Below are 11,709 nucleotides of genomic sequence, written 5' to 3'. Positions count from 1 at the left end.
AATTTTTATGAAAACACATGTATTTTAACTTAATTCCAAAATGACTCCGTGTATTGTTTTCCTCACTTGAACTGAAGTCATTTCACTCTAGACCAAAGTGCTTCAGGCCAAACATCAAAGCTGCCTCATTGACACCTGTCACAGACACTTCATGGTCTTCTGACTGTGTTAGTTTTAGCCTGGTTGACACTGGAGGTGGCTAATCACGAACTGAGCCTTGACAGCGCACTGGCCAGGCTGGCAGAATTGCAATAATTGGATGTTCTCTCAATGATAAGGTTTCATCCCTCAAACACAACTCATACATCTGGCTCCTTTGTACATGTTGCATCACATCTGCTCCCACACACCCTGAATGTCCTGGAAATGTAGCAAGCATGCATCAAAAGTGATTGTTTCCTTTTTTAGAAGTTATCACAGTTCTCAGTAGTACTTTTTTATCCCGTGACTTAAACCACCATCAGACATCGTCATGGATATAATGCATGCATTACTGCAACTGACCGTTGTTGATTTGACCTGTAACATTATTTTCCACGCTATTTATAGCAGCACAGTTGATTAATTAAGTGGAAATTTGAAGTTGTTTCCAGTGCAGTCAAGGTTGCCAACATTGCCAAGATCAAGAAAATATCATATTGTCCACCGGTTTGAAGTCTCCTTACAGGTCTGAGTGAATATTTTTCACAGTGCACCAGGTCTTCCTGGGCTTTTATGACCTCCATATGAACTCTCTTTCCCAAATTATAACAAAACCATATAATGGGAAATTATCCCTGGCTCTTTTTAAAGAGGTGCCATAAAGGAAAGGAAGCAAGAATGAAATGAACACCAGTGTCACCGTAAATTTCCTCCCTAAGGTGATGCCACTTCATTCAAGGTTTCAGTCTAATTTCTAAGTATATTTTATGTAATTTTATTGAAATGTATATTCCACAGACTTGGGAGCCCTGTTATTATGATTAATATAGATTTTCAGGCAAAAATGAGCACAAGTCGAACCATTTTTCTCGTCAAAGGAAAGCTTTGAAGTGTAAATTCTGACCTCTAAACTTCACCTGCCAGTGACATTTCCTTATCGCTCTGACATCCAGCCCCCTTCTAGCTCATACTGCACGCACCTCAGATATGATCCTACAAAGCTCTGAACATGAGTGCAATATGTGGACATACTGTTTGAACAGGGAAAATAAAGACAACCGGCAAGCAATAACTGCAAGTGAGAGAGAAAAAAGAACGGGAGCGGAGGCCACAGTAGGCAGTCATTTATTAAGTGCCCGATCTGTTCTGGCAAGTGTCATATGTGCAGTGCTGGGAGTTTAGGCTGCACTCCCCAGCATTCATTTAGCCTGACATCAGCCGCAGTGCCAAAAGTAGAGACACAGGATTTACAGTGTTCAGAATTAGTTTGGTTCACCAGTTCATTCATATATCATCTGCAGGCGTACGTCACATTTATAGTCCAAATGCTGTGTGTTTTTTGGATATTTTCTTGGTTGTTGTGGTGTCTTGTTCTGGTTCAAAAACAAATTGTAATGTACAGTTTGAATCTGCACAGATTAGATTGAGGTTAAACACATCTCATTACAGTCTATCTCCTATTTAAGGAGTAAATTCAGCGTTCATAGTATTCATTGGAATTTATAGTTATGGCTTTTCATTATTATGCACTTTGATGATGTTTATCCGCCTTTTATTTACAACTACCAAAGTATTATCTGTACCTTTGCCTGGGAATTTCCCCCTTTTTGGTCGCTTGATGATTGCGTTACTGTCCTCACTATTTGAAAGTAAAGATTAGGGTTTTTTTTAGTACGATGTGACACTGCTTAGAGTTCCTGTGAGCAGCTGTTGCCCTCCGTCTTTGAAAGATGAGAATGTTTTGTTTATTACAGTATTTATTTATTGTGAGGAAATGGAAAATGGGGACTAGAGGCCAAGTTCACAAACAGTCCTGGGAAAGAAAAGAAACAAGGCAAGTGGCCAGATTTTTGCAGCTTGACAGTAGAGGCAAATGGATGTACAGGATGGTTAGTCTGTTACTTTGGTTACTTGAAAAGAAAGAATACCTGGCTGGATGTCTCCCTCTTTCCTTTAATCTCACCTCCTCGTAGCTTCTTTGTTTTCGCCTCACTTTCATCACATTTTGTTCCCCAACCGTTTCTTTTATTGTTCCTATTCTTCCAACTTCTATTCCTATTTACTCCGGTGTTTCTGGAGTTACATTCTGCCTGTCACACACCAGATATATTTCACAGCATATGCACTCTCAAATAAAAATTCTGTATTTTCATTTCAGGTTAAATAACTAGTACCTGTCATGGTACATTTGTTCGGCTTTTATCAAGCTTCGATCAAGAAGCTATGTTAGAAGCTTGTTACAAACAAGCATGATGCAAACTCCCAAAAATAACCAAATGATGACTTCAGTATCCTGAAAAGTCATTACAGCGTGCCCGAGATGCCCTCTAGCTGTTGTGTGTGTGTGAGGCATGTTTGTACAAAACTGCCTCAAAACGTCAGCCCAAGTCTGAATATTCATGAACACAGAAGAATACCGATTATGGAAATAATACAGAGAAATGAGGCGTAGTGGGTGCAAAGGTGACACAATTCACATGGCTGTGTCTACTTCAGATCTGCGAGGATGAGGTCTTTAGCTAACGAAGGTGTTCTGGAGACGACTCTTACCTTCACCACACACACACACACACCCACAGAGCTGCATTGCAGGTACCAGTGACCTCCAACACAATGTCCCCCCAACAGCTTTCATCCTTAATAGATCTAGAGGAGGTCCTTACCACAGTGCCTATACATGTACCAAAGTAGCTCTCTGATCTCAGTGGTCCAGCTCTCAGTAATGCATTTAAAATGTATCATCTATCGCTGTAATTTGTTAGGTATCATAATTGAAAATCTGCCCATTTTTACACTGATGCAAAAATAATTGTAATTTCTCAGGTTGTTCTTCAGAGTTATTGTTTTCTAACTTAAAATAAACAGTAGATAGTATATACTGATGTATTCTTCACAATACATATTGCAACCATATCTAATAGTTTGGTCAAACCTTTGGGCAGGGTAATCGTAAGAACACAAATCAATACATGTATATACACATGCATACCATATACGTAGCATAAATACATGCCAATTGTAGGTAAATGTCTTGCAAATAGCACATTTATTGGTACTCAGTGGTTATACATTGTTGTTACAAAAATGTAATGTTAGGCTGGAAATAATAAGCATCCCGTGTGTGCTGTCCATCAGCATAAATTTGATACAGTTTGCTGCTGGATAAACTGACACCAGCCTCATCTATCAACAGCAGCAAAATCAGTTTCCAAACAGTGGAATCCAGCAGAGCTAACATTAAAATTACCCTAACATTGAATGGTTTGGGTCATGTCGCACTAAGGACTCCATGCTGGCAAGCCAGCTTCCTGGGTGCTCACTAAACACATCATGAAGCATGCTCAGCTACAGAGCAGAGGACAACTCAACAATGCAGCCAAGCCTCACACTGCAGCATCAGACCGCTGCATGAATCAGAAAAAAGTTCAGGATCACTGAATGTGGTATCATCCTTCAGAAAAACTGAACTTCTTGCCTTTTATTAACATTAACATTAAATATAGCATTCTCTAATCTGACAAAACTAGATGGATGCCAAAGAGGATTGTTAATATTTGTGACCTTGAAAGATTTGAGTATTTAATCTCCTCAGGTGTTTCAAGCTTCGAGCTATGAGTTCTTGATTGTGGTGTTGGTGTTCTACTGTACATGTTATAGCACACTGGTTGAATAGAAAGTTCAAAGAATGATCTACTATTATTTAAGGCTTAAATCAGCAATTTACGTGTAAAGCGGTGGGTAGGGGAGTTTTAATGAAAAGGCTGGCCTTTTTCATGTCGAGTAGTTCGAGGTCAGCAGGCTGCATTTAGTGAGAACCCACTGCCTGTTGTGCCTGAGTGTTTTCTTGTTACATCGGCTTGTTAGCAGTTCTGCAGCAGCTGCATCTCTGTCCAAGCTCATGTCAAATACACTGCAGCACAGGATAACATAAGCTTCATATTTTTAATATTATTCATATTTTGAGAGGTTTTACGCATGTTATACAGTCTGCAGTGGTGTTGTTGTAGATGCACTGTCACTCTGTCTAATCAGGTTAATGTATGTAATACTAAGCTTAAATCAAGATATGGGTATGAAAGTGGCCTTTTAAATATATTATGTAGTATCACATTTAATCAGAGAATGTTAATACTGGCCTCAATCAGGGTTGTAACCAGGGTTTAGAAATGAGTGAGGTCCCGATTTATTTTTTTTAATAGATCTTATTTACAGTAATTCATACCAAATTTACACCTAAAAACAAACCAAAGTTATACACTAGTCACACAAACTAATGATCTATAATGAAATAAATACAAAGGAACCTGTGCGTTTGCTGTAAAGGCTTTAACCGGGCAGTGGACACACTAAGTGCAGGCTGTTCATCATGATCTTTCTCTCCACTGCTTGGCTCACTAAAATTGCAAAAAATAAGAGAGCTAAATCTATCTCAAATGTAGCCTATACCTGTCATCGCAGGACTATAATGCTGGAATGACATGTGCAGACTACATAATGGGCACTATTGTTACTATAAGACGACATTATACAGCAGGTTGGTGCTGAATTCAGAGGATGCTCTGGCTGATATTACAGCCTAATAATGTGACATCAGCAGGTGTTTGCACTGTTTTGTCACGATTATAGGAGCTACGTTGGTGTGAGGCGCGGATCGGCTCTGACATTATCTGAATAATCATGTACGCATAAATCATCCGCCTGCCCCCCATCCAACCAATTATTTTCTCAGATTTAGCTCACCTCTACCATTCCTTTAAACTTTCCAGGTGGTTTCTTTATTGTGCTGTACTGATGTATAAGTGTTTTCTTTAACGATTTACTTTCATGATTATAGAGGCTGCTGTCAGTCATTTTAAACGTTTCCGTGGGTGCAGTAATGTCACAGCAAATACTGTGTGACTAAAAACTGTAGTTACAATCTTGACAGGACAAACACAGGAAACTGCAGAGGAAACAGAATTCAACTTTTAGCTACTGATATAATTTAGATGCTCTGGTGGAGCGCAGTCTTCATTCACCCAAAAAGTCACGAAACGTATCACCCAAAACTCTGCCTGCAAACAGCGATGCTCCCAATTATTTCTTGCGCAAGGTTTTCATGTGTTTCCCCAAGTGTGGACACTGAGTGTGGAACAGTTTTTAAAGTTGAAGATTGCCACGGTGTAATCAACTGCACCCGCATGGTCCAAAAGGCTTCATTTAAGTTGATTGTGTTATCAATAGTTTTTAGGCTATTTGAATTATTTTATTGATAGGCTATAGCCTACACATAATTACGGAGGTCCGGACCTCGGTGACCACACAGCTGGTTGAGGCCTTTTTTAACTGTGCACTACATAGTACCAGTAGCAGCCTGCAGTTTTTTTTCTAGTGAGAGATGGTAAAAAAACACTGAAGCAACTATTAGAGGTTACACTGTTCTTAATTGAAGCCATGAGGAGTGTTGTGCATTCTACCTAATTGAGCCTTGTGTTGTTTGTCCTGGTGAAGGGCCACAGAAAAGATCCTGGCCCGAGCACGGCAGCTGGTGGATGTTAAGAAAGAGGATGGCTTCTCTGCGCTGCATCTGGCCGCCCTCAACAACCACCGCGATGTTGCGGAGATCCTCATCAAGGAGGTGAGCTGAAGAGTCCTTTAAATAGTTTTCATGCATTTTTTCTTTAATGCTGCTTTTTAATTTTTAGATTAATACAGATTATTAGCTGCAGTACAGCAATGTTTTAAATACATTTATTTAAACTGTAGGAAAACGTTTGATTTTCCCTTACCCCTTTCTTGTAGAGAAAACATTTTTCCTACCTCCTCTTCTACAGGGACGCTGCGACATCAACATCCGCAACAACCGGAACCAGACACCGCTGCAGCTGGCGGTGACGCAGGGCCACATGGACCTGGTGCAGCTGCTGGTGGCCGAGGGCGCCGACGTCAACATGGAGGATGAGGACGGTGACACGGCCATGCACGTGGCCCTTCTTCGCCCGCAGCTGGCCAATGTTATGCTAAGCCCCACCGTGGGAACCAGCAGCACCGAGGAAAACAGTGAAGGGTGCTCCTCCACATCGCTGTACTGCAGGGTGAGTACCGATAATAGGGCAACAAGGGAAGTGGCTTGTTGTTGATTTGTTCCTTAAACTTGTTACTTATTTTTCATTTTAAAGTAGTATTATTTATTCTAAGTGGGGCAGTTTGTTAGATCAACTCGTAGTTGGAACGTCAGATCAAGAAAACAACTACTTTCAAATTACTGTCAGTATATTCAGCTGACATTGACTGCCATTAAATGTCATTCTAGGACACCTGCATTTCAGACCAAAACAAATGGACGCTACAGCCCACCAGACTCCATTGAGGAAAAACAGTAATTTTACCTCAGTTATTCAAACTGTACAGAAACATAATAAAACTCACCCAAACTGTCTTTCCACTGTTCCAACAATCACCAAACTCTGGTTTGGTTGAAATATATCATTCATTCAAGGTGTTAGATGAGAAAAGAAACAGCCGCTGCTCTCCTCAAAGCCAACAGCTTCACAGCAAGGGATTCACATGCACTAACATGCACGCATGGCCAGACCGGTTCCCAAAGATGCTTGGATGACAACACCACCATATATTTTCATAGCAAACAATTGTGTGCTGCTATATTAATGTTCTGAATCTCATATACAGAATGTGATGGTGAACTGAGGAGAAAGGCTTGTGCTTTATTATGTAAACAGGCGAGAGGGGTTAACTAAGGACAAAGTAATCAGATAACAATAAAGTGGTACTATATTTATGTTAAAGAAGGTGTTACATATACAGGATGTAATTTTTTTTCTGGAGGAAAACAAAAATTAAAAACTTAAGCGATTAATGAATTTATTTTCGTTGAAAAATACCAGGTCTTTGACTGGCACCGGACTGAGAAAAATGGTGTAATGATTGAAAGAAGAAGCGCTGAAGGGTACTGAAGAGGCCCCACTTAGTGCGGCAATATAAAAATTTGGCAAAGACGTCCGTGATAAATTTAGGAGTACGGTGTAAACACACCGCGTCATTTTCCCCCAGAGTATGTCTTGAACTTGGACAGAACCACACTCCATTACTTTAAGGAATGTAAAAGAAATCGTGTGGTATTATTCATCCTCAGAGGCACAGTCATTACTGACAGAATCCTCAGGCCTCCCTCTAGTACGTCTAACCTTAATGTGGCACTTTGACATTGTAGTTTTTTTCTGAGTAAAGTCATTTTGTGGGCGGAAGATCCTAGGTTATTACCACTGCTGTCAACAACAACTTATGGCATGTTAATATTTATTATGGCAAGCAATGTGTGAAGGATAATGCTACTGCCAAAGAGTTGCTTTCTTTGTCTATCTGCTGTTTGGTGCTGAAGAGAGCAGTGCAACTGCTTCAAAACTGGGTCATAAAACTAAAATAGCGAGCTGATAGTTGCTAAAATGCTTTGTAGAGCTGAGGGGCAATGCAGAGTTGGGTGAAAATTCTCTGTGGATTCACATCACGACAACTGACACCTCTCACTTTGTACATTATAATCTAACACGGTGTTAATAAACAAAAAAAATAGTGAAAAGAGCGGCTTTAAACGCGCTAAACGACTGGATTCAGCTGATGTAGATGTTGACATTGTAACTGTATCAATCTGGTGATGAGGTTCAGAATTATAATGTCACACCATCTTTCTTAATCGCTTTCATGCTTTCAGAGAGCAATTGGCTCACAAGAACCAGTTTAATATTCGTCATTAAGAGACCGTGCCTCCATGCATTGTGAAGCACGTTTTATATGGGCGCTTTAAATCCTGTTACATCTGTTGGTGTTGATATCATTGCGCCAATGAAGAATGTCCTTTCTGGTCTACATGACCGCAAACACTGCAGCTCCACTCAATATCCTGGGCACCTGCCAAGCTAGCGCGCACGCACGCACGCGCACACACACACACACACACACACACACACACACACACACACACACACAGATACTCATGAAGTGCTCAGGGCTGTTTTGGCCACTGTCAGCAGATGAGTTAGTTATTCAGTGTTGATTTAGATTTGGGTTTATGTATCCGCCTCAGCTGGACCGCGCTGGTTTTACTTCAATTACCTTTATGTTGCTCACAATCGGCTGTGCCCTTGACTAGGTTTTCAAAGTATTCTCAACTACTACCATTTCCACAACATCAGTTCTCAGGCTTATTGAGAGTATATTTGTAGAACGGGGTCTCCCTCAAAATCACCGTCTCTTCTTCTGTCTTTCCCATCCTTTCTCCTCTTCATCATCATGTGTATCCGCAGCTGAGCGCTTCAGGTCTTCTGGGGAATACCGAGCTGAGTGTTGGTGCAGCTATTGCTTGTTTTCTAGCACAGGAAGGGGCTGACATCAACTATGCCAACCACAAGGGCAAGAGTCCGCTGGACCTGGTGGCAGACAGCGCGATGCTGCAGCTCATCAAGAGCTTCTCTGAGAAACACAGGTAGATGTCTGTAAAAACAGTGCTACTATTGTAAGATAATGCCTAATATTACTAAATATGTTGGATTGATAAACCAAAGAGTAGATTTTTAATGCACATATGCGCTGTTCTGTTCGAAACTGCCATTGTCCTTTTACATGTAAATGAACTATGCATTTAAAGATGGAGAAGATGAAAAAAAATGCACTTGGTGTTGTGCGTTGTTACAGGTTGCAGCGTCTGCAGGCCATCACGTGTGGACAGGGCCTGAGCAGTGCCAGCTTGCGTCGGGTCCACACAACACCCAACACCATGACCAACCTGGTTCTTCCCACACTACCAGGGCCCAGCGAATGCCTGATCTGCTCTGAGCTGTCTCTGCTGGTTCTCTTCTGCCCCTGCCAGCACAGCGTGGCCTGTGAAGGTGGGTGGAGACTGGACTCTGTGGTGGAGGACTCATCAGTGGGGGAATGATGAAGCCAATGGCAGCAAAGGGCAAACTGTTAACAGACAGATAGAGGGTGTGTGTGTGTGTGTGTGTGTGTGTGTGTTTGAAGAAAAAAAAAAAGAGCAATGGGGGGAAAAAAATGTTTTTCAGGTGTATAATAGTATCATAATGTATCATAGTAACAACTTAGAAACTCAGCTTAGTACTCTACTAACATATTAGTTCATGTATAATTCATGTATACACCTTGACGAGGACGTAAAGGGTTTTAACACAGATTAGTGTTGGTGTAGCGTAGCAGCATGACTGTGGGGACTGTGATTTCTGACTAGCCATGGTTCTATCTATTAAATATATATCACAATGCTGGCTTTATACTACCAGAACAGGACTCTGAAGTATTCTCGTGATGTCTTAAGTTTGATTGCCCTGTTTTATTTATTTAGATTTTAAGAAATCGCAGAATTTTTCTCTACTGTTCACTTTCTATCTTGGATATTAATAACGTGGGCAAATTCTCTATACTGTGGTAGCATTTTTTTTTGTCAAATTGCTGACCTTGCACTTGTCTAAACAGAGTGTGCCCATCGAATGAAGAAATGCATCAAATGCCAGGTCACAATCACCAAGAAAATTAGACAAGGTAAGAAGAATCCTCTTATTCTTTTTATCTGAGATGCATTAATAGAACATGGATATAATAATATAATTTTCAAACAATGATGGGCCTACAGCTTGTATTTGTAACTTTTTATTTGATTTATTACTGTCTAAATGATTTACTGTGTTAATCTGTTTTAAAATAAGTTTAAAATGTTGCTTTCAGTGTTATATTTTTCCCTGAGTTTCTTTTAATGATTTTCAAGTAGAATATGAGCTGTGCATTTTTTTCTATCATGTGGACATCACATAGATGACTTTAAAAGTCTCTCTGTAGCGGTGAACACTAGTGTTAAGGCGTCCGTGAGACACAGCTTTGTGTGGTAGATTTAAGCACCTCTGTGTCAAGGACAAGCCACCAGTGAAACTGTCATGTCATGCAGTGTCCAGGTCACGTTGCTATAGTATACCGCCTTCTTAGCTTTGACCCTTATGTCACAGTCTCAACAAGACTGGGCAGCTTGCATACATTTGACTTCTATTAACATCAGAAATGATTGTCTAAGTCTGTAAATGCAGTTCTTCATTGCTTTGACCTCACTCACATTGATGACCCCTCTCTACAGACCAAACGGAGGTTGACTGCAGTCCTGGCACAGAGAACTCGGACCAGCACAACCTGCTGGAGCAGCTGCAGTCTCGCTACCGCCAGATGGAGGAGCGGATCACCTGCCCCATCTGCATCGACAACCACATCAAGCTGGTCTTCCAGTGTGGACACGCGTCCTGCATTGACTGCAGCGCTGCGCTCAAGACCTGCCCGATTTGCCGGCAGACCATCCGCGAGCGGATCCAGTTATTCGTCTAAGCTTCTCTGTCCTCTCAGCTCTTAACGACCCAAAGAGGATGTCGAAGGGGGCTAGAGAGAAGGGGGGGTGGGTGGGAGGGGGCGGCTGTTACCTTTTGAAGACCTTGTGACCTACTTCTAACCATAGGTTGCTTTTACTATAAGATGCTGTGTTACATCTCTGAGAGTCCACTGTTACATTTGAGTAGTTTCCCTCTCCAGAAGCGCAGGCAGGAACATGTCGATGACTTTAACCTAATTTTCGTCATCAGAACTCTTGTTCTGCCGAGCCCCACGGGAAGCAGACAAGGTGAATTTCTGAGGTGAAGCTGCCACTTTGAATACTCTGATTGGTAAGCCGGGAGAAAACGATCCCTCGCCTCTTCTTTTCCTCACTCCCGCCCAGCCTCCACCTCCTGTAGTCTGTCCTTTCATTGCTGCTTTAAGTGGATGTCTGTTACCCATCATCCTCTCTGGCTGTCTGGCCTCCTCTGTTTACAAGGCTGCGCAGAATCAGTCCCCATCTTATCGCCCCTCAGACTGTCCTGTGAATTATGTTGGCTCTCATTTGTACCGATCTCTTAATAATCAGTGTTAGTCTCTGCAGAGGGAGTTGGTATAACTAAAGGCTCTCTATATACTCCCCAGCCACTCGCCTGTATGCAAGGGGAAATACACACTATATATGCATGAATATATGCATATTGTAAAGCTGAAAATGACTGTGTTGTCATGGGTGATTTGTCCTTGCTGTTGTTTTATTTCTCTCTGCTTACATTTGTGTTTTTTAATGTACTGATAAGTACAGACTTTTATTTATGCGTGAAAGCTGGTATTATTTGGTATGTCCTTTTTGTTGTTGGTGTTGGCTTGGCAAAAATGTTCGTTTCTACTGAAATTCACCCCAAGCCTATGTCCTCTACTCAGGGTATCAAATCATTGAAAGCACTTGTGATATCCATAAAAGGTTAAAGAGCCCCTCCCCACCACCACCCACCCACCCCATAACAGAGCTACAGTGTGTCTGACCATTTTAGTGAAGGGTCACTGAAAGAAAAGGTCATTAATAACCTGTCATATAGTAGTGCATAGTGACTCCAAATTGCAGAAGACACACTCTTTATTAACCCTAAAATTGTTATTCTCATTAGTGAAATGAATGTTTGCCGAAGAGTTTCTACAACAAAACTGACATTTGGCATCCCACAAGCATCA

The 11,709-nt window shown here is 41.3% G+C and overlaps 1 protein-coding gene across 3 annotated transcripts in view; it reads left to right on the top strand.

The window, feature by feature from the left end:
* The window catches only part of mib2 (MIB E3 ubiquitin protein ligase 2), a 43,937-nt gene extending 33,366 nt beyond the window's left edge, over window positions 1–10,571 (top strand). For all 3 annotated transcript variants that reach the window (XM_046055999.1, XM_046055997.1, XM_046055998.1), the window contains 6 exons: window positions 5,632–5,758; window positions 5,955–6,215; window positions 8,442–8,620; window positions 8,830–9,023; window positions 9,625–9,690; window positions 10,274–10,571. In XM_046055999.1, coding sequence (XP_045911955.1) covers window positions 5,632–5,758; window positions 5,955–6,215; window positions 8,442–8,620; window positions 8,830–9,023; window positions 9,625–9,690; window positions 10,274–10,515 — 1,069 coding nt within the window. In that variant the 3' untranslated portion in view covers window positions 10,516–10,571. The remainder of the gene's footprint in view (window positions 1–5,631; window positions 5,759–5,954; window positions 6,216–8,441; window positions 8,621–8,829; window positions 9,024–9,624; window positions 9,691–10,273) is intronic.
* Window positions 10,572–11,709: the final 1,138 nt, after the last annotated feature.

This window comes from Micropterus dolomieu, linkage group LG08, assembly GCF_021292245.1.
Source record: "Micropterus dolomieu isolate WLL.071019.BEF.003 ecotype Adirondacks linkage group LG08, ASM2129224v1, whole genome shotgun sequence".
NCBI classification, from domain to species: domain Eukaryota; kingdom Metazoa; phylum Chordata; class Actinopteri; order Centrarchiformes; family Centrarchidae; genus Micropterus; species Micropterus dolomieu.
The sequence above is the reverse complement of the archived record's forward strand: the minus strand, read 5'-3'. Positions and strand labels throughout refer to the sequence as shown.